This window comes from Misgurnus anguillicaudatus, chromosome 19 (assembly GCF_027580225.2).
Source record: "Misgurnus anguillicaudatus chromosome 19, ASM2758022v2, whole genome shotgun sequence".
In the NCBI taxonomy this organism is placed as follows: domain Eukaryota; kingdom Metazoa; phylum Chordata; class Actinopteri; order Cypriniformes; family Cobitidae; genus Misgurnus; species Misgurnus anguillicaudatus.
Window position 1 is genome coordinate 15731629 of NC_073355.2, and position 23293 is coordinate 15754921.

At 38.0% G+C, this 23293-nt stretch overlaps 2 protein-coding genes across 2 annotated transcripts; both read left to right on the top strand.

Annotated features, from left to right (window-relative positions):
• Positions 1-1012: 1012 nt before the first annotated feature.
• On the top strand, positions 1013-5497 carry igfals (insulin-like growth factor binding protein, acid labile subunit). The gene is made up of 2 exons (XM_055189637.2): positions 1013-1166; positions 2331-5497. Exon 2 carries the CDS (start codon positions 2336-2338, stop codon positions 4187-4189), a length of 1854 nt encoding a protein of 617 aa, XP_055045612.2. The 5' UTR covers positions 1013-1166; positions 2331-2335; the 3' UTR covers positions 4190-5497.
• Positions 5498-6225: 728 nt separating this feature from the next.
• LOC129431683 (dynein axonemal assembly factor 8) lies at positions 6226-23289 on the top strand. Its single transcript, XM_055189675.2, is given in 31 exon segments — positions 6226-6624; positions 6834-6941; positions 7504-7528; positions 7610-7745; positions 7823-8035; positions 8117-8377; positions 8442-8565; positions 8659-8740; positions 8743-8849; positions 8940-9092; positions 11055-11249; positions 11335-11448; positions 12518-12656; positions 12731-13001; positions 13087-13166; positions 13263-13417; positions 13537-13663; positions 13735-13866; positions 13939-14088; positions 14169-14462; positions 17215-17265; positions 17339-17377; positions 17464-17630; positions 17700-17895; positions 17975-18069; positions 18147-18264; positions 18415-18629; positions 18712-18797; positions 18885-18954; positions 19036-19135; positions 20919-23289. Coding segments are annotated over 30 exon segments (4044 nt in total). The 5' UTR covers positions 6226-6555; the 3' UTR covers positions 19108-19135; positions 20919-23289.
• The last annotated feature ends 4 nt before the right edge of the window (positions 23290-23293 follow it).

Sequence of the window (23293 nt, forward strand, 5' to 3'; positions counted from 1 at the left end):
TAACAGTAATGTGTACTTAATTATTTTTGCTTGTACCATGTCGATGAATTACCATATCAATAACTTTGATCTTTATGAAGTTTTTACAATAAACTGCAAAAAAAAATTCAAACCAAGATTTTTTAATATTTATGTTTATGTTTCTATACAGTTACGCATACAGTGCTTCAAAAAATATGTGTGACAATGGTCTTGACAAAGCTTTTAAATTATATCTGGTTAAGCATATCTCAGGTCAATAACCCTAACCAGTTAGCAAAAAAAAATTACAGTACAGTTTGTGAATGAGATGTCTCTATTGATTTCTGTATGCAATGTTTGCCAGAGCAGGGTCCCATTACTGTTTACCTTTACAGTAGATGTCACTTCCAAAAAAAATTTGAATGCCACTAAATGCTAATACTTTAAATAAACGGTTTTGTTTTTCTAGTCAAAATACTTTCTGTTGTTAATCTTTTATCAATATCCTGCTTTTCATAAGATAAACTAAAGTTTAAAATCAGACAATGCGGCTTTCACTTGGGCTTTGTTCTTAAGCTGAATCATGTTTTAGATTTGGACATCATCCAACAGATAACCCAAACTGGAGTAAGTACCGTCTGTGAAATGTTACTGATGGCTCGCCAGATATACATGAACTTTGAAACACTATTCACAGAAGTATTTTGTGAAGAGTTTGTTGTACTTTTATACAGAAAATTCAAAAAGAATATGTGATATGATTAAGAAATTACTGTATAAACTGCTGAATAAAATATAGTGATTAATATATTCAAAATGTTTCTAATGGCTCCACTAGCATATAAAATATAATGTCTCTCATGCCTTTCAGCAAAAAATGACCAGAGAAAAAATAAATAGAGCTTAATTACCAAAACAATCAATTTCAGTGTATAAATAATTATACTAACTAATATGCATAACAAATTAAAGTTAATATAGAAGCTAGACAATCTATCGTTGATCAAAAAAAACATTTAGTTAATAATTATTTTACTTTTTTGGTTAGGATTATTGTTAAATTCTCTTGCTGAAACAACTGCAGAAATGAAGAGGTTAACTCTGTTTTTTCTAGGTGATATATAGGGGCAGAGGTAGTTTAGACCTGTCAAACACACATGCCACTTGTTTAGTGATTACCTGCTGGACTGCTGTCACAAAAAACGGTAGAGCCAAATTTTTCATTGGGGATTTTTTATATCTAAACACAAAAAGTAAAATCTACAATATTTTTATGATGTTTATTTTAATGATGATTAGTGAATGATTATTTTCTGTTATGAGATGTTCAATGCGTTTATGAAATGTATAGGGGAGAGCGGGGCACAAAGTAATGCTTTTTGGCTTTGGCTTTATCCATGATCCTTCATCTAACTATCCTTGTATTAAGCATCAATGCATATAAATAGATTTTTTTTAAAGCTGCACAATTAAAACAAACCATAATTGTGATCATATTTCCCCTAATATTGCATTAACAGTTATCATTTTGATTAATAGTATTTACATTGTTTTCATTTCCTTATCTGAGGCTTAATTGTAATGCTGTGTTAACTAACCGCACTGTGTAAAAAAAATTTTCAATCCCAGCTATCAGTTGCTAAGAGTTGCTGAAATGTTTAAAATGGTGTTATGTTTTAGGTAACAAGACAGTGATTAAAATAATATAAGGTTGGATTTGGTGACTTACACACCCAACTTAGAAATCGGAAAAAAAACGAAGATAAAGAACTATACTTCCATGCCTCCAAAACACACAATATCTTAATGAAAACACATCAAAACGTTCATAAATTCACGGAAGATCATCTTCTGACAGTAAGAGAAAATTATCAAAAGCACAGATTGCTCACCCCTGTAAAAATATGTAAAGTAGCCGTGTTACCATTAACCCTGAGTTTGTGTCCCCCTCACCCTGCATATATGTGACTCGCCTGTGAAAACCTTGGCTATGTATACTGTGTTAGACTTTATGAGACTAGAAAGTGCACTTATGTAATGCTGTTCTTGTGTTGTTCTAATGGCTTCTGTTTATCTCATTTGTAAGTCACTTTGGACAAAAGCGTCTGCTAAATGACTAAATGTAAATGTTTAATATATTGACTGAGTAAGGTCATGCCAAAGATTAAAATTAAAGGGAAATCAATTTTTGAAATCAAACTTTGATGCTCCTAATCTCATCATTAGACTGAGACTTTGACCTGGATTTTACAAATAGGGTCATATGTATTAAATTTGAAATTTGACAGTATGGCTGGTAGGCAATATGTACCAGTCCAATGTTTAATGCCAATATGTCAACTTTCCAAATTTTCTTTGTTATCTCTTAGTGGGGATGAGTCCCTTTGCACTGCTATTTTTGTACACGCTGGGAACATCAGTGGTGCTGGCAGACCCCAACAAACAGGAATCAAACCCTTCAGAAGAGTCAAGGCTTTTGGTGGAGCCAAAGCCCTCAGAGGAACCTGCTAGTCCAAAGAGTGAGCCGTGCTCAAAGCGATGTACCTGCCACCAAGATGACTACAGCCTAGAGCTCAACGTCTACTGCAGTACACGCAACTTCACGCAGGTTCCCCCCGACCTCCCTGAGTCTACACGCTCACTATGGCTAGATGGAAACCTATTTACTACTATACCAACAGGTGCTTTCGAAAAACTGGCCAATCTGGAGTTCTTGAACCTACAGAGTGGCCTGCTGGTAACCCTTGATGCTCATGCATTTAAAGGCTTGCATTCCCTTGCTCACATGCACCTCGAAAGAAACAATATTCGTTCATTACCTGGCATCACCTTTCAGGGCACACCAAACCTTGCATCGCTCAGCCTCAACAATAATCAGCTGACTCGAATAGATGAAAAGCTATTTGCCGGGCTCTCCCAAATGTGGTTGTTGAATTTAGGATGGAACTCACTTTCTGTACTGCCGGAGACGGGTTTCCACGACCTACACGGATTACGAGAGTTAGTTCTTGCTTGGAATCGACTGGCCTATCTACAACCTCAGCTTTTTCAGGGACTGACTGATCTCAAGGAATTGGACCTAACCGGAAATTATCTGAAGGTTATAAAAGCAAATGTGTTTTTGAAACTGCCAAAGCTGCAGAAGCTTTATCTGGCCCAAAACCAGATAGTGACCGTGGCACCAAGGGCATTCATAGGAATGAAATCGTTGAGATGGTTGGATCTCAGCAGAAATCGGCTATCTGCTCTTCATGACGAAACTTTTCTTGGCCTCCATAGCCTACATGTGCTTCGCCTATCAAATAACTCAATCAGCAGCCTGCGACTCGGGACTTTCCGTGATCTGCAGTACCTCGAGGAACTCTGTCTATGTCACAATCAGATACGATCTTTGGGAGTGAGAGTTTTTGAAGGGCTTGGTCACTTAGAGGTTCTTAACTTAGAGTATAACCGGCTACAAGAGGCACGCATGGGCACATTTATGGGCCTTAATCATCTTGCTGTGATAAAACTTACTGGTAGTTGTCTACAAAGTTTACCGGATCAAGTTTTTAAGGGCCTCTCAAAGCTCCACAGTATTCACCTTGACAGAAGTTGTCTGACAAAAGTCACAGCCCAAAGTTTTATTGGTCTAACAGGCCTGCGTCGCCTTTTCCTACAACACAACAACATCTCTGTGGTGGAGCGACAAAGTTTTGTCGAACTACAAGGGCTACAACAGCTTGATCTTAGATACAACCAGTTACCATCCATTACATCTCACACATTTTACGGCCTGAAGAACCTAGATTATCTGCTGCTGTCAGGCAACTTAATTCAGCATCTTCCTGCTGAGGCCTTGCTTCCTCTGCAACACCTGTCTTGGCTGGATCTCTCTGGAAACAAGCTAGAGATCATACTCAATGCAACCATACACATGCTGCCGCGTCTGCGCTACTTGAACCTCAAAGACAATGCACTCATCAATCTCCCAAGTTCTATACCCGAAAGCTTGGACCAACTTTGGCTCTCAGGAAACAACTGGAAATGTGACTGTAGTGCTAAACCCTTGAGGGATTTCATTCTACAGAAACCACATGTGGTTCCACTACAGGTTGAAATGCTTGGGGATGGTGAGGAGCCCCATACACTTATCACAATATACAATAACATCACGTGCACCAGCCCATCCAGTGTATCTGGACTTGACTTGCGAAACATTGCCAGTGAACACTTTCAGTACTGTTAAATTTAAAGATCCATGTTTACACGACAATGTTTTCAAACAAAAACATGATTTTTTTTATGCATTTTGGCTGTTTGTTTATGTGACATTGACGTTTATGGGTCCTGAAAATGCAAACTTTTAAAAACAGAAGTTTTTGAAAGCAAGACAGGTACTGTTTTCATGTAAACTTAAAAAATTGAAAACAGTGACATAATGCGCATGCATATGACATGTTCAGCATACAGGCATGCACGAGTACTTTATAACCATAATAAAAATACTGTGTTTGTGCTATTCAAGACCAACAGTTGACCAAATTTTGCTGCGTTACAGTCCAGGGCCATCTGTATCAATCCCACACTATTCAAACAAAACTGCTTGATGCTTTTGCCTTCGTGCTTGTTAGTATTAAGTGCTCTGTAGATGAATGTGTATGTGCACAGGATCATAGTGTTTGTTTACAAAGTAACATTGGCAACTACTGGCCTGGCATGCATAATACAGCAATTTTAGTAGTTTTTGTTGATCGATATGAACATGGAGTGTTTTGACAAGGTGGTAATGCACAACATTTTTCAAAAACGCAAAGGGAAACTATTTCCGTTTTTAGTATAATCATTGTCGTGTAAACATATCCTCTTAATTAATCTGACTAAACACTGCAAATTACTACTTATGTACAATTAATAACATAATCCCAACCAAGAAATCTTGTTCCTGGGGGCACAGAAACACTATGCCTTTGTAATTTCTATATGACGCACACATTTGAGGTTTTATAAGTACTTTAATAACAAGCTGACAAGTTGAATAAGGTGTGTTTGATTAGGGGTGCATCCAAAATATGTACTGTTGATGTCCCTCCAGGAAAAGCATTGGGAAACACTGTTCTAACCCATATCTCTTAGCTTTTATTTATCTCCAGCGCTGCCTTCTTTGGCAAACAGACCTTAATAGGGACACATGATAGGCTGTCTTGACTGCAAGGGAAAATAACCAAAGGTGATTGTGTTGATATTTTCAGGTGAATGCATTTTGTTGACAAATATTAAAGAAAAGCTTGCAAAGCTGTTAGACGGTGAAGGTGCCACATTGGAGATTGCATTAAATGTAAAATAAAGATGTTTTTAAAGGCACGGATTTGACTAATCTTATGTGAGTGTGCATCACTTTAAATATATTAGTCGAAAGTGCTATTTTGTCTTGTGTAAAACACTTTAATGAGTAAGAAATAAGTGTGTGCAATTTTAAAAAGGCTAGCAGATGCAATGTATTCTTCCCACTCCTTGTACTTTAGAAATTACATTCAAGAATGAAGTTTGTTTTCTTCATATTTCTTTTTCTCACATTTTGTTTCATAAATAGGCTATGGTCTTCAGTAAAGTTGAAATACATATACACAACAATAAAAGTATAAAAAAAACTATCATGTATTGTTTCAAAATCCTATAGTAACCTCCCTTTAAAAAAATAAAACAATCTTTGTTTGATTAACTATCTCTAAATAAACAGAATCCAACCCACAGCCAAATATGGTTCTTTACATAATATTGATCGAGTCCAAAGAAGACCTTTGGTTTGACTTTATCAATGGTTCTTTTATACCATGCATAAAATATAATTCAGGATTGCATCAACTTACCAGCAGCTATAGTGTTTGGGAAACTGGGGTTAAGTGCAGGAACTACTGCATCCAGGGTTTGCAGAAATCTCTATAGAGATTTATAAAAATGTTGAGAGTACTCTATCTCCTAATACTCTGCTTAATTATCTGAAAACGCTTCATCTCTGCTGTCTTTAAAACCAAAACGTTTGTAAAAACTGACTTAATCTGTTTTTTTTAATTTCCAACTGTGTCAAAATCGCGGGAGCAAAAGCGCCTGCATGAACTCGCAGTGCGCATGCGTGTAGTGATTTCTAATTTATGATGATTTATGGTGATTCTGGCGTGTCCATCCGAGGCAGTGTGACCTAGAGATACATTTTTCAAACAGATATTTGTAATTTTGTGGTTTGTAAAACCAATTTTTACTTTACATAATTGTTCCTTTTTATCAAGCATCACTTGAAGAATAATTTAAATGATCTGAATTACATTTAAATTATCGACACAAGAGACGATTTTAATGTCTTAATTATATATATTTTTTATATTTGTGAATTAAAATAATGCAGGTAGTGACCACTTTTAATCGCGCCCTGGATTTGCAGATGAAATAGGCGCGTCTTCTCAGAGCACGTGTAGCGTTCTGTACAGAGGGCGTGCGGTCGCTATGACAACCAAAGTTTCACTCCTTGGCTTTTGGGCAACAGATCAGAGTCTAACATAAACGTTTACCTCATCTTTTGGGAAGAAAAGGAGCTTAAACCTGCGAGTACATTTGATAATGCACAGGAATTTAAATCTAGACGACATTATACCCAAGATACCATCTCTTGACTGGGACTTATCTTCAGTAAGTTAAAACGATGTAAATAATATACTGTGTCTGATTTCACTTCATAACCTTATTTTATTGTAATAGTTTTAATTGTAGTTATTATTTTTGACCAAGCCATGTCAAAGTGCAAAGACTCTATAAAGCTACATCTTGGCAATACTACATGATATTTGGAGAAACTGAAATATTGTTTATAGGCCTACTCTTTACATTTTACACTGCAGTCAGCTCAAGAGGAGATATCTGTCCTTAAACAACCACAAGTCCTTGTTTTGCCAGAAGACACTGGGCTAGATCTGCAGTGTGTTTCAGTCATGGAGCATAAAATCAAGGTGTGTGCGCGCGCGTACGTGTTTGCGAGAGAAAGGCTACTTTTTGATATAGTCTATTGAAAACTTTTTTCTTTTACTTGTTTCTTTTGTTTTATTTTACTTGTTGATATGTTTTATCATTGTTTATGTTAACATGCATAAAATAAGCCAAACATAAAAAACACAATATAATATAAAAAACAATACAAAAAATATGTATTAAAAAATATGAAAATTGTGGCTACTAATAGAATGTGCTTTGGCGGGCAACTGGTGTCGGAACAACCTCGTGTCTGGGGGAACCATGTTGCAGACCACTGACATAGAGGATCTTACTTAAATATGTAAGATAGTAATTAATTTACTTATCTAAATATGACCATAAAGGTGACTGTAATATTCAGCTTCCTACAGATCCTAAATCAGAAGGATCACCGACTAAACAAGTGCCACATAAAACCAACAGAAATAATTTGTTTGAGGAAAAGACCCAGTCATGTCCTGTTTTATGATTGTGAGTTTATACTTTTTCACCTAACAAAACCAGTGCTGGTACATAAAGATATTACTTTTCTCTTAACAGCCTCTCATTAACTGGGACCTCAAAGGTAGGAAACAAAAAACCTATTTTATTAACATAAAATGCACATACATGTCAAATGAATCCTAAAATGTCAATTTTATTACAGACAATGTAAAAAAAGAGCGTGAAAATACTGTAATGGACCAGCTTGTTGCTTTTTGTGAGAGGCAGGCAGATGAAATGGAGAGAAAGACGGATATTTCATCTATAATAACACACAATACAGAACGACTATTGCTCAGGTACTTACTACGAACATAAAACTGCAATTTGACGAATTATATTTCACCTAACTTAAATGCATTTGTTAAATGCATAGGGAACAGATAACGGATTTCAAATGGACTTCAACACAATTACAACTCAAAGACACTCCAACTATATATATAGATTTGCGCAACGACCAATTTCAAACAAAGCGAGCACCGTTGAGTCATAGTAACGTTCTTATAGATCCCGGATGTCTGGAAAAGCAAATAAGATCCACCAAAATGATAAGTCAAACAAATGCAAGAGAAGATGAAATGGAGAGGTACAGTATGTGTTAACTCTTTTATTTTCCCCACGTCTGAAAAATATGAAGATAATATGCATGTTTGTTTTTGTTGTATAGTGAACTCACTGGCAAGAGTTTCTTACTCCAAGAAATCAGACAGTCCAAGCTAAGTTTGTCAAGGTTATCTGGGAGCAAGAAAAATCTAAATTTTGCTAAGCCTCAGAAAAACAGTTCAGGGGTAAAGAAAGAGAACCTCAGTAATTCAGAAATAAAATGCGTTTAGACTGCTTGTATTCATCAGGCCAGCATATGCCATGAAACGCAGAACAATGCATCCTCTCACACACCAACAGATGTTCAGGCTGAAAACAAACAAAGGTACAAAATCTCTTTGTTTGTCATTGACAGGACTTTGCATATATGTAATAACAAATTGTGTTAGCAGTGGCCAAACACAAAGAGAACAACACAATGATGAAGCCAGATGGCAGAAGGATCTGAAGTTCTTGCAAGAATTTAAACCACAAAGTTCTGCAAATGAGAAAAGTGATATTCTTTATGACCCTGTGAGTTTCTCGCTATTCATCTGGAAAGTAAAATCTATGGAGTCCCATTATGTTTATATATTGAGTGCTAATTTCTCAATTTCTCTTCGTTAGGAAGCATCCTACCTTCCTTCGGTGAACACATTACCTCCAGATCTAAAGATAAGAGAGTGTTTGTTGCTCACTGTGTCTTTGTCTATCCTGGGGTTGTGACTGGAAAAGCACAGAAGAAAGCACAGACTGTGGATGCAGTCTCACTAAATTCACATGTTTATAACACACTCGTAGCTTGGTTCTTGTCTTTGGTGTGTCTTGTTTTTATAGAAATATATCAGAAGTGACAAAATATTTGTGCTCTATTGCGTTACTGTTATCATTTGTTTGTTCTGTGATAGACTGAACCCAACACCTGTAATGGGAAAAGTATGATGATTGATGCCCCTTTCTGGGTGGCCGGGCTGCAGCAGTTTTATATAAATGATGGCCTGGCCTTATATATCTGTGCTGTATCGCGGGAGGATGGTGGACCTGTCCGTAAAAGATTGAGGGTAGGGCAAATACAGTTTGCTTTTCTCATATCTAGGCCTGTGGATAATCGACAGCTGCAGAACGTATTCTCAAAGCTGGATACATAACTGACCCCAGGTTTATTTGTTGCTGAATATTTTCGACTAATTTAAAAATGGCACTAATACCCAGCAAGCAATAGGCATAATTTCACCACCCAGATTAACTATAGACCTGATAAAGTCGGCTATAACATTTCTAGCCAAAATCATTTTTTGCAATAAATGTCGTTTTTGCCAAAATAACTTGCAAGATGTATGATATTCCATCATGTAAACAAAGTCAACAGTGATTACAAGCTGTTTAGTTTCATTTATTTTTAGGATATGCTTAGACTCAGGGCCCTATTTTAATGATCTAAGCATATTGTCTAAAGCACACAGCGCAACATCTAAATGGGCGTGTCCGAATCCACTTTTGTTAATTTAACGACGGAAAAAAATGGCTTGTGCACCGAGCGCATGGTCGAAAAGGGTTGGTCCTATTTTTTTAATGAGTAATGGGAGTATTTTGGGCGTAACGTGCAATAAACCAATGAGAGTCTCAGCTCTCATCCCCTTTAAAAGCCAGTTGCGCTGGCATTATGTCTAATCCCTATTTACATGACGGACTTTGTAAACTGAAAAACTAAGCGGAGGAAGAAGATCCCCAGTTTAACATTAATGTTAAATAATTGTGTTGTTTTTCACTTGTATTGAAATTGTTATTTTTTATTAAAACCTTTAAAACCCGTTTTCTTTTTGTCATGGAAGTAAAAAAGCAGGCTTTTAATTGCTTTAAATGTATGGCTACCAAAATATCATCAACACATTATTTACAAGTATGTAAGAAAAGGTTTGTACTCTAAAAATACTTTATTTGTAACAAACAGGAGATAAAGAATTTACAAACGGCTCTCCACACGTTTCAGCACTTGGACAGCGTCAGTTTTTTTAAGCATTACTTAAAAATGTTTCTCATCTCACCATATCCACAGGTACAGAGTCATCATATACAATAAATACATGCGTTAGCATTTAAAAAAACAAACATTTAAAAACAGATGCATTTGTTTAAAGCAAAGCATTTATTTACTTACCAGGCTACAGGTGATGCAGCTCTTTACGCCTTCTAACGTCTCATAATCGGTCCTCATTTATGTCAATAATAATCTTTTACATTCAATCCTTTAATCTTTCATATTTAAAAGCGTTTTTGTCCGGCTTGTGCGCATTCATGTATGTGATGAGCAAACCCACGTTGTCGTCCCGTTTATAGGCCCATATTACTAATCTCTCTTTAAATAACAAAAAACATATTGACTTTAGACTTTAGAGCAGGTTTTTGTTGGTCAATGGCGTAGTCTATTTTAGTTGCCTCAAAATAGCAACGCGCCAAGCCGCCAACAATGCGCCTGAACACACCTCGTTTTCAGATCAGAACGCCCATGGTCGCAAAAGGGGGCGCAAATGCATTTGTTATTTAAACAACATGGCGCTAAACGTGAAAATTATAATTGCGCAGGGTGTAAACTTGCAAAAGACATTTGCGTTGCGCTGCATTGCGCCGGGTGTTAGGTAGAGCCCTTAGTCTTTTAGGGCTCTACCTAACTACCTTTGGCTACCTTTGGCTTAACTTAGCATTTTACTGTATACGTTACATTATTAATACGCTCCCTTGTACGGTTTAACCTTAGCCGCTATATTCTACTTCTTATATTATCTATTGATTTTCTGTGTTCTCCTCTACATCTTCTCATGTAAAGCTGCTTTGCAACAATTAACACTTGTGAAAAGAGCTATATAAATAAAATTGAATTGAATTGAATGAAAATTTTCACTGACAGCCCAAATTTTGCCTTGTTTTAGCCTTGACATGTTTGGATGGCTATTAGACATGGTTTAAACAATAGACTAACACTATATGCAGTACATTAGGATATGTAATCTAATTTTCTTTCTTAGGGAAGGGATGTGGAAAAGAAACAGAGTTTATTTCACAGACGAGTCTGCAAGTTCTTGTCTCAGACGTCATTGAATACTGTTGCATTCTGGGTACCTGAGCTCAATCGTGTGCTAGAGAAACAGGCTTACCCTGTGCAGGTCCTCTTGCCTTCATCGCACCTGGACTGTTTCATCTCTGTCAATCCAAATCGAGAGGTCTATTCTAATATAAATCCTTTCTGTTTGCTGCGACTAAAACAATGACATAAAAATGTTTTAACATTAATATACTTTGTTTCAGGCTGTTGAAAAGGCCTTTGGTATGACTCCAGGATTCTTTTGGCAAACTGTGGAGATAGAAGACCAAAAATGTCAAAGAGCAGAAGCCACACGTTCCCAAGAGTCTCATACTGAGGTGAAAGAGTTTTTTTCTGTTATATCTTTCTCTTAAAGGGCACCTATTACGTCGGTTTTTACAAGATGTATTATAAGTCTCAAGTGTACGTGCCGAGAATGTGTCTGTGAAGTTTCAGCTTAAAATACCCACAGATCATTTATTACAGCATGTCTAAAATGCCCATATGTGGGTGGAAGCAAGTCACCCTTTTTTGTGTCTGTACCTTTAAATGCAAATGAGCTACAGCTCCTCATTCCCTTACCAACAGACAGTAAGTGCTTTTAGTTAAAATAGATCTGATTCCTATGAATACAGTCTGAGAGAATAACATCTTACTACTTATTGAAGGCTGAAACTGTGGTAATCCATGACTGTCAGTCACATTACATGTTTTTAGATGTTAGTTAAAGAGCACCTATTGTCCGATTCACGTTTTTACATTTCCTTTGGTGTGTATTAGTATGCGTTAACGATATGCAAAAGGTACAAACCCCAAAGTAAACGATGACGCAAGTTATCGTCTCCAACGTAAATTTATTTTCTTGGACTACAACAAACACACGGATTGTAGGCAACAGTTTACTTTCTGGGATTGGTGATGTAGAGATGACCGACATTATCATAATTCCTCCCGCTTTGTCTCACAGCCTGTAAGTTAGCGCCTGTTAGCATTGCATTGTGAACGAATCTTTCAAACATTAAGGAGCGTCACACTTCCAGCTGACGTCAGAGGTATTCAGGCCAATCACAACGTACAGATTAGCTGGCAAATCAGGGACACAGCGCTTTTCAAATCCGTGCGTTGTTTTTAGCAATGAAATAGGTGCACTTTATTGTATTAATAACAATTAATTTGTGTGTTGAGTCATGAGTCATGATGTAGTTAATGATGACTCTTTATTAGATTATGTTAAGTACATGCATTACTTCATATTTAAGTAAGAAATAATTCAGGAATAATTCAGGTATTTGTTCATTATGATTCATGGACCCTTATTATAAAGTGTTACCCATTTATGTCCAAACTGTGGATTATGCAAACACATTCATAGTTCTTATTTTATCACACAACATCTTTTGCTTTCAGACTGCAGTTGCTCTGATATACCGGGCATTGAATCTTAACCCACTAGCAATGCATCACACACTTATGTACAGTTCAGGCCTAGACATATGTGGTCTCCGTTTCCTTTACCCGACTCGAAAGCTACTGACAAACTTTGCAGGTAAATATCACCACACACCACAATTATTCAACCTGTATACGAATTGCGTGCGTAATACAGATGCTGTGTTACAGTCGGAATGTTAAATATGCATGAAGGAGATCGCTCTCATATGCCAGTCCTTGCACTGAGTCTTCGCGGGCCTCACGCTAAATCACAGTGGCGGGAGATCGCAGGGCCAGCAGACCCCAAGCTGGCAAGGAGGACAGACCCGGCATCCATCAACGCCTTGTACTGTCAGAGTCGAGACCAGCCTCTGCTCTACTCACCTCAACTACTCAGTCTTGTGCATCTGGGCCTCTGTCTGTGGTTTGGTGGTAGGATAGCAAACAATAACCTGGCAGGGTCTGATCAGTTAGTGCTTTTATGCATTGTGAAATAAATGCTTTAAATGACACGTGGGTCTGAATTAACTGCTGACTGCTTACAGGATTCAGGATGCTGGTAACAGAGACACACGTTCACATGTTCTGATGTCTTCTCCGGCAACTTTATGTACTACTATGAAAGGTGGCTGAGAACAAAACAAATAAATAAATAGCAGATCCTTTATGGGCCTGTAGTGTAGATGGTACACAAATAACTTTCCACCCCTTTTGTTTACAGCGGATATTTTTCTCCTCGCATCTCCAGTAGTTGGACCACACTGTTACAGCTATGTACTAGCTACATGTGCCAAGAGAGGCTTCAGTCTGTTGGGACTTCAAAAGGTGCAGATCTCCAGCAAACAAGCTCGGTCTATAGGTCTCACAGCAAAGCAGGTGAATAAACCCAACAGCGAGCGAGTATAATACCGAGATGTATCGAAAGTGAGAGTGGGACGCAACCGTGACATTGACGCTGATTGCGTTTGTCTGGAAACTCCATCTATCTGCATTAGGTTGCAGTGTTCTGTCACGCTCCCACAGTGTTTCTGGATGGAGAACAGGTTGAGCTGTCCTCTCAATGCCTGGTGATGCTGATGAGGAGAGAAAGTGCAGTTCGGCACTCTTCTGGACTGCCTGCAGGTACAACACTGTGGATAGTACACATCATATCAGTCTTAAACCCAAAAGTTCACTGTTTTTTGTTTATGGAGGTTTGATGAACGAACTTGCTGCTCAAGGGTTTATTGGATCGATCCATGCAAGACTTATGGATGATGTTATTGTGGCTCCACATCTTTGCTTTCACACGGTGCCCTACTCGAAAAAAATCTTCAATGTGTTGGGTACCTCAGTTTGTTTTTATAGAATTTGTCAATACTTCCAAGACAGGTTTGACTTTAAATGATGTCCCACAGGTGGGCACATGTGGACGGCACCAGATTTTAGCCACGTGGTCCTGTCCAAACACAATTATCTGTCTTATCCAGACACAGAGCAGGTCGTGTTTCTGACATTGATGGGCCAAAACATATTAGAGAAAGAGATTGACTTGCTTCATAAAACAGGTACAGTACACATAGATTGTTTTATTTCTATAAAATAATGTTTGGAATCTGGCAAGCAACTCTACATTTCTCTCGCACAGGAAAAGAAGGTTTCGAGTTGTTGGCATTGAAGTGGCTGCCCAGTCTTTCTCAGCAGCAGGCACAAGAATTGAGTCCGTTTGAGATCGGGGTCAGAGAATGGCAGAGTAGTGTGCTGAGGTTGATGTCCACCCCTGCCCTGGTCATTGCTCTGAGGAGGATAAGGGCATTCATCACCTTACGCAGACTCTTGCCCCCAAATTATCCAGGAGACCTGAGTATACTGATGTCTCCCACTCCCGAGACGGCTTTTAGACAGATCTGTCTCTTTTTCTCGGAGACAGAATTGGTTCCAGGTGAGGATTCAACCATGTTGTTTCAATCCATGGTTGGATAAAATATGGATGAAACCATCCGTTATGTTAAAGGTCCACTGTGTAGATTTTAACGGCATCTGTTTAGTCCACTGCTCACCCCTCGCTTTCGAAGCGCATACTTCGGTAGCTGCCACAGGATAAACATGTCATCTTCTGAGACAACGTAGTGACAAATGCACTCTGTAGAGCAGTTTATCCACTTAGCGCTACTGTAGAAACGTGACGGTGATTTCTATGTAAGAGGACCTGCAGTGCATGTAGATAAAAACGGCTCATTCTAAGGTAAAAAAATCCAGATAATTTACTCACCACCATGTCATCAAAAATGTTGATGTCTTTCTTTGTTCAGTCGAGAAGAAACATTCCAGGATTTTTCTCATTTTAATGGACACGTAACAGTTTAAAATTGCAGTTTCAAAGGACTCTAAATGATCCCAAACGAGGCATAAGGGTCTTATCTAGCAAAACAATTGTCATTTTTGACAAGAAAAATAAAAAATATACACTTTTAAACCACAACTTCTCGTCTACCTCTGGTCCTGTGACGCGCCAGCGCGACCTCACGTAATTGCGTAATACCATGGAAAGGTCATGCGTTACATATATGAAACGCACATTTGCGGACCATTTTAAACAATAAACTGACACAAAGACATTAATTTGTATAATTCGACATACAACAACATCGGAACGGTCCTCTTTTTTCACACTTGTAAACACTGGGGCGTAGTTTCGCATACGTCATTGTGACCTCTTGACGTGATGACGTATTACGTAAGGTCGTGATGGCGCGTCACAGGACCGGAGGAAGAAGAAAAGTTGTAGTTAAAAAGTGCATTTTTTTCTTGCCAAAAATGACAATCATTTCGCTAGATAAGACCCTTATGCCTCGTTTGGGATAATTTTGAGTTCTTGTGTTGGGGTCCATTAAAATGAGAAAAATCCTGGAATGTTTTCCTCAATATACATAATTTCTTCTCGACTAGACAAAGACATCAACATTTTGGATGACATGGTGGTGAGTAAATTATCTGGGGTTTTTTAAGAAAATTGACTAATCCTTTAATTGTGTAAGGTCTTTATACGTCACTAAATTATATTGCATTTCTGTCAAGAGATCCTTCTAAAAGTTACACAATGCACCTTTAAATGAACCTATAAATATCCATGGCTGCATCCGAAATGGCATACTTTCTTCCTACTATGAAGTAGGCGGGAAAGAGTATGTGACAAAAGATGTGTGTCCGAATTCAAAGTACTAATAAAGGAGTAGGTTAAACGTTATAACCTACTTCTTCCGGCTGGATGCTGAAGTGTGCATTCAATAGACACTTAACCATCCCATGAGGCCATGGGAGAGGATTTGTGAATGGAGATGACGACAACACAACTGATGCTGGTAGGTCATATGAAAATGACAACATGCCAAATGAAGTGCATCCGTATTTCATTTATAATACTCAGACTCACACTACACGGTCAGAAAAAAAGTTTAAAACTGTATCTTTTCTGTCATTGAGGTTGTACCCTTAAAGGCTCATTTTTGTACTTTATGACCTTCTGGGGTACAATATTATACTCCGAGGACCAATTTTGTACCTTTAAATATTCGTTACACTTAAATATTAGATACAAAAAGCTACAAAAATGTACAGTATGTGGAAACCACGCAAACACATTGTATTATACCAAATACACAAAATAACGTTTTTTAGCGATGAAATAGGTGCTCTTTAATCATTTGTAAATATAATGTCATATATGTTATTAAAAGACATATTAATATTAAATTGTTGTGTAATATAAAACTGTACCTGTCAAAATGAGTTGCAGCTGTGTTTTATTAGATTCAGGTGGTTGCTTTATCGGAATAACATACCTTGGAATGTCGCGACTGCCCAATCAGAATCAAGCATTTTTGAGTGCTGTGAAATAATATATTGATAATCGTTGAATAAAATTGAATGACATGCACGATTCTTGGAAGACATTTGAAAACAAAATGTAATAAAATATATTTTTTATTTTAAAGATGCAGTCTGTAATTTTTAGAAGGATCTCTTGACAGAAATGCAAAATAATATACAAAACTATATTATCAGGGGTGTTTAAAGACCTTTCATAATGAACCGTTATGTGTTTATTACTTTAGAACGAGACCTTTTTTATCTACATACACCAAGGGTCCCTTTACATGGAAGTCGCCATTTTTCGACAGAAGCCCTTAACGGACAATTTTTTTTACTAAGTGACATGTTTGTCCGGTGGCGGCTACAGTTGCTTCTCTATGTGTTTCAAAAGCGAGGGGTGAGCAGTGGACTAAGCCGTTGTTTGCAATTCGCAACCTCACCACTAAATTAAAATATATTTACACACTGCACCTTTAAATACAATAAAATAATAATTGGGCATATTATTGGGCTATGCCAGGGGTGGGCATTCCTGATCCTGGAGGGCCACTTACCTGCAAAGTTTAGCTCCAACCCTAATCAAACCAGGACCAGGAATGCCCACCCCTGGGCTATGCACTTTCCATTTTATCCTTATAAATTATAATTTAATGTTTTTTACAGACAATTTAGTTTCATTTACAATGAAAAACAATTTTAGTGCTGTGTTGGATCATCACTTTACGTGCAATGAAAACTTTAGGCCCTGATGCAAAACAAGTTAAGAACCAAAGGGATGATCTTTTCAGATGTTTGCATAACTTAAATCCCATTTGTCTTAGATCACAGCAGTCGTCCATCATTGAAATTCCTACCACCCGTTCACACTCTTGGTATGTACAGAAGCATCTGTTTGCCTACATATTTCACTCTGATAATTGACTGTCAATCTCTGACACCTTTCAGATCTCAGAAGTCAGTCGCTTTACACTTACATGACTGTTGGTAAGTGACGTCTCCTCAGAACGTGTCCTTCCCAAAGCTGTCCTTCAAGGTTTCTTCTCTTAACTTCCCCTCTCTTTACTCTACAGGCCCAGAGCCTCTTTTAACGTTGGCTCTGTTTAAACCTGGAGTTTGGAGACGTTGCTTTGGTCAAATCCTGAGCATGATCAAACACGACGGCTTTGTCGTAGTGGGCCTACGTGTGCTTCAGCTGAACTTGGACATGGCGAATGCACTGATAGATCCACCAGAACAGGTTTTTCTTTTTTCTAGAAATTCTAGATCTGGAAAACATTCAAGTAAATCTCATATTGTGTATTTGTAGGATCACACTGAAAGGAAGCTGGAGTTGAAGTACTTGATGTCTGGCCCATCGCTGGCTCTGTGTTTAATGAAAGTGAATGCAGTAATGGGGCTACTGGAGCTGACTGGTCCCGAGGATCCAGCTGAAGCTCGTATTATAGATCAGAATCTATGGAGAGCCCGCTACGGCTCCAACCGAATACATAACGGCATCTACGGTAACAATAATAAACATCAGGGTACAAAGTTAAATCTCCGGTTAAAGCTTATTGACACTATTTTTATGTACTAACACAGGATCACGCTCATATAAAAAGGCAATCAAGGACATCAAACTGGTATTTCCAGAGGGTGTGTGCAACCCGGAAAGTTCGGTTATGAGACTCGAGCAGGTAACTTAACCCGTTTCTCCTCTCTTATAAAAGTGTATTGTTAGACTTTTAATCGCATCTCCCGTCTCTTATTTCAGATACAATGTCTGCGATCAGATCCTCGGGCTAGTTTTGAACGTGAACAGTCACACACTCTTAGATCTGCTGTAAAGGATCAATTTTCACAGTCTTTGATCGCATCAGGATTCTGTCAAGGCAAGACAACATATCTTTATCCTACCGTATCTTCTCAAAACGGTGCCAACAAAACAAACATAAACCCACAGTTATTGATGTTTTACCAGCCGCGACCGACCTTTGAACTGGGACGGGAACTGTTATTTATTTGTGTTTTGGTGCCAGCAGGGCGTTTAGTCTGCAGTGCTCTCTGCCAGACCACCTGCTTGTTGATGCCTTTCGACCTCCTGGGGCAGAATCAGCCTCCCCTTTACTCAGAGTTACTCCATAGGATGCTTTGGGCAGACTGCCACCTGGTGGCCGGAAGGCTTTGCACACTAGACAAGAAGCAAAGAAGCCATATATTTGAGCTTTTGGGGTCCTCTGCTGGTGGAGCATGCCATGTCAGTGAACTCTTAATTTTTAATTTAAGACAAATGTAATGAAACATTTAACACATTTTTATAAAAAATGAAATCCGTCTAGGAATCGCGTTTATCTGAGGGTCCCTGCCTTATCATTGCATTACAAGGAGACAATGTTGTCACCTGCTTCGATGTTATTCTTGAGAGGTACAAACAAGGCTTAAACAAACAAAAGGTTAACATTAATGTGGCTTTTTACATAATCTGACCATGCTTCATTTCATTCCATTGTAGTGTTTGTCTGGAAAGACCTGACTTTGAAAGCGTTAGGATGAAACTTCTTTATCCGAACTCTGAACGTGGGGTAAGAAACATTAACCTGCACAGTAAGGATCTTTTGAACTATTTTTCATTTGATTGCTTTAACCCCGTTTTGTGTCTACAGGCCGAAAAATTACTTTGTTACCTGTTTGATGTTCTCAGTTGTGACAGTCATCACAGCATAGTACCGAAGTAACCAGTTATCCCATCACAGATACATCATGGTAAATATAGATCAGTGTGACTATCTATTCTGTTAAAGCAGGGGTGGGCATTTCTGGTCCTTGAGGGCCACTGTCCTGCAAAGTTTAGATCCCACCCTAATCAAACACACCTGAAAAATCTAATCAAAGGCTGCAGGAATGGCATTTAGATTTGTTTGATTAGGGTTGGAGCTAAACTTTGCAGGACAGTGGCCCTCCAGGACCCAGGGTTCCCCACTCCTGTGATAAAGGATTAGTCCATTTTCTTTATATAAAAAAAAACATAATTTACTCACCACCACCAACGTTGATGTCTTTCTTTGTTCAGTCGAGAAGAAATTGTGTTTTTTGAGGAAAACATTCCAGGATTTTTCTCATTTTAATGGACTTTAATGGAACCCAACACTTAACAGTTTTAATGCAGTTTAAAATTGCAGTTTCAAAGGACTCTAAACGATCCCAAACGAGGCATATGGGTCTTATCTAGTGAAACGATTGTCATTTTTGGCAAGAAAAATAAAAAAATATGCACTTTTAAACCACAACTTCGGCAGTGTGAAAATCATGCAATGTTTTCCTCAAAAAACAAAATTTCTTCTCGACTGAACAAAGAAAGACATCAACATTTTGGATGACATGGTAGTGAATAAATTATCTTGATTTTTTTTAAGAAAATGGACTAAACCTTTAAAGAAAAATAGCGGTAAATACTGTCTTTATTAGAGATGCACCGATATATCGGCCAATAATTGGTATCGGTAAAAGCCATTTTTCTCACTATCACTCACCATTTTTCAAACAGACGATAGTTATGGCCGATACATCCGGTCAATGAAAAAGAGTACAGAAAATGCAATGAATTTGAGCTCTGTGTATAGAAAACGTAAAAAAACATCACTAGTTTAATAGTAATGTTCATTATATGAATGAATAACATTCAGAAAATCTAACCTTCAGAATTTAGTTAATGCAAGTTAATATAACCACTGAACTATTGAAAAATTGGCTATTAGTATTGGTGGAAAATTGGTGGAAAATTTGCATATTGGTGCATCTCTAGTCTTTTTATAACATTTTTATGTGGTCAAAAATGGCAGAAAACTACTTCATTATATGGGGTGGACAAAATAATATAAACACCCATTGCTAGTGCAGGGGATTTTAAACATTTTGCCTAAATTATGTCCTTGAAGTACCCTGAGATTTTACAAATATGTACATAATTTAGTAGCACATTTGCATGTTTAACTTCACATAGCTATATTTATTATTATTTGTTATTGGACCTTCATCTGAAAACAAACATCTTATTTTATTGTTACATAAAACATATCGGTGCATTTTGCATGACTTTTCTGATTTATTGTCGTGCTTTGTAATGGTCACATAATTTACAAATTATATTATGTTAGTTAGTGTTTAATTTATATTATATTAATTTATTATTTATATTTTTTATTTATTTATTAGGTATAACAAATATAATTTACTGACAATAAATATTTACTGACAACCGCCAGAGAGTGAGATAAAGGGGTGTGAAATAAGGACAACACACTTGAAAGATACAAAGCAATGAGTTTTTGGAATGTATGCAGTAAGAAATGAGAGATAAATCTAATTTTGCAACCTAACATAAAAAACTATTAAAAAAAAAAATAAAACCGCTGGTGTTACATGCCAAAACAAGGTGTGAACAAATTGTGCAAGAACAAGTTGTGTTCAGCGGTGGTTAGAACAAGAAATTGGTGACATTGGTAACTTGTCAGATTTCCTCTGTAACTTTAACTGTTTGGCGTTTTAGGAGCAACCGTCTCTACAATGATGAGAAGATTGAGAAGCAGGTTCACTACTCCAACCATTGTAAGAAAGAACTGGAAGATGATACAAAAGATGAATGGTACAACGTTTCTTGGGACACTGTTCAAAAGTTATATGAATCTATTGTGAGAAGGTTTCCAGTTGAATTAAAAGCAAATAGGCATCTAATACCTTATAAATTAAAGAGCTATAAGCTTTTACCCCAATGTGCACATTATTTTATTTTACCTCTGTAGATAACTATCAAAAATCAGCTTATTATAGAAACCTGTTTTTATGCGTTTACATCCAAATCAATAGACCTGCTATGCAGAAATCTGCGTTTACATGGGATTACATTTGGAGATTTTTCAGGTTTCTCGAAAGCAATGATGTAACCGCCTATAGTACGTTAAGTCATTCAAAAACAAGAAATCTGTCTTAAGCTATACTGCTGTATCTCTTCTCATGTACATGTAACATGAGCCTTCATTTTTGTAGTTTCTCTGCCAACTGCTTGAGTTAAGCGCAGACTTTTATGCGTTACTTTGCACTTACTTACACGCGTGACTTTTATCTTTCACATGCGGAGACATGCGCACATAAACAAAACTGCAAAAAAAGCAGGTTAAAGGCGGAGTCCATGATGTTTGAAAGCCAATGTTGATATTTGAAATCACCTAAACAAACACGCCCCTACCCCAATAGAATCTGGACCTTCTGTTGATAGACCCGCCCCACACATACGTAACCCGGCATTTGATTTGATTTTATTGGCTATAAGTGTGTTTTGGTAGTCGGCCCGTCTCCTTTTCCAACACGTTTTTCAAACATCGTGGACTCCGCCTTTAAGGTGTTTACATGCATTGCAAAATCTGGCTAATGAGCAAAAAACTACCTGTGCCGATCGATTTTTGCTTACACCGTTAATGGGCTTTCCCCGATAAAAGAAAACCGTTTTACATGTTTCCATGACCCCACACAGTTATCAGTTTATTAAGCATAAACAGTGTAATTGTGCGTTCGAGGTACATTCAGAGATTCTCATTTATTTTGGATGGGTGAAATCATGCATTGCCGAACTTGATTGTGGATCCATCGGCATCACGTCACTGGCGTTGCTTGTGATAGAAGTTGAAAATTTCGCAACTTTTTAATCGCCAATGCAGGCATCAGCCAATAAGATCACCTTATGCAAATAACCTAGTTCCGTGCCAGCCTCAGTTCAGCAACGCATGACGTCACCCATTAAAAGTGAATGGGAAGCGGAAACGCTTACGCTCTGTGTGAATGTACTATCACAACACCGCCGGTGACAGCATTAAATTGTCCGAAAGTCTTTTTTTTTACTGCGAGTCGGCGGCAAACTCAGCGGCACGTCTTGGACGGCATGAGTGTTCAAGGAGAGTTGAAATCAGGTCAACTTTATGGTAATGAGCTATGTCGCGGTTCGGCAACAACCAATCGGAAGTGTGAAAAAAATTGCAGTCATCCGCTTGAGAGGATTCCAGAAAATGCATTCAATTCTCAGAGCGTCCACTAATATTTTTCTATAGCATCGTTGGCAGGGCAGCCAGAGCGTTTTTTTGACGCACTCATACAGTAAAGGAACATTCACATAATAAGTGACTGAAACGTCTCTTTCAACGAGGTCATTAGGGGGCATTTCTAAATCTGGTTGTCATAAACAAATGAGTAACGTCCATTCTAGTAACTGATAAGAGATGATGACGTGAACTCCACTGCTTAGCTCTCATTGGTAGTAGCTCCAGAAAGTCGCTCATTATTTGCATAAAGTTAAACATTTCTCAACTTAGTACCACGACTGGACACGGCCCATCCGGTCACCAATGGTCATTGTCGCTCGTGTCGCCGATCTTCCATTGAAATGAATGAGATTGCGTCGCTTTGCTACCGCTAGTCGCTACTAATCTGAATGCATCTTCACGCTGCATTCACATCAGCCGCGGCAGAGGCGTCAAGCGCGTGTAATTTCAATGTTAAGTCAAGGTAAAGACGCGTTGACGCACATCTGGAGGTCTCGTGGCACGAATTAGGTTTGTGGCACGAATTAGGTTTTTAGCGCGGTAGACGTGTTTCCACCTCGTTCACGCAAATGGCGTGAATTGAGTGTTGGCGCAGAAAACGCGTGAGTTGAAAAAGCTGAGCTTTGGCGGAAAAACGTTCCGCATTAACCAATCAGGAGCTTGCTTTAGTACTGACGTGATTACCGGAAGCGAGCGGAGTCGCTAGAATCTCACATGCTGCTTTTACGCGCGAATGAAGCGTGTACACTCAAAATGTTCAAGCGTCCAACTATTTGACACCTCAAACGCGTCTGGTGTGAACCCACAGTAAGACTCTGCATTTAAACACACT

Coding starts and splice junctions, on each gene's coding strand:
- igfals (XM_055189637.2), top strand. CDS start 2,336: ATGAGTCCCTTTGCACTGCTATTTTTGTACACGCTGGGAACATCAGTG.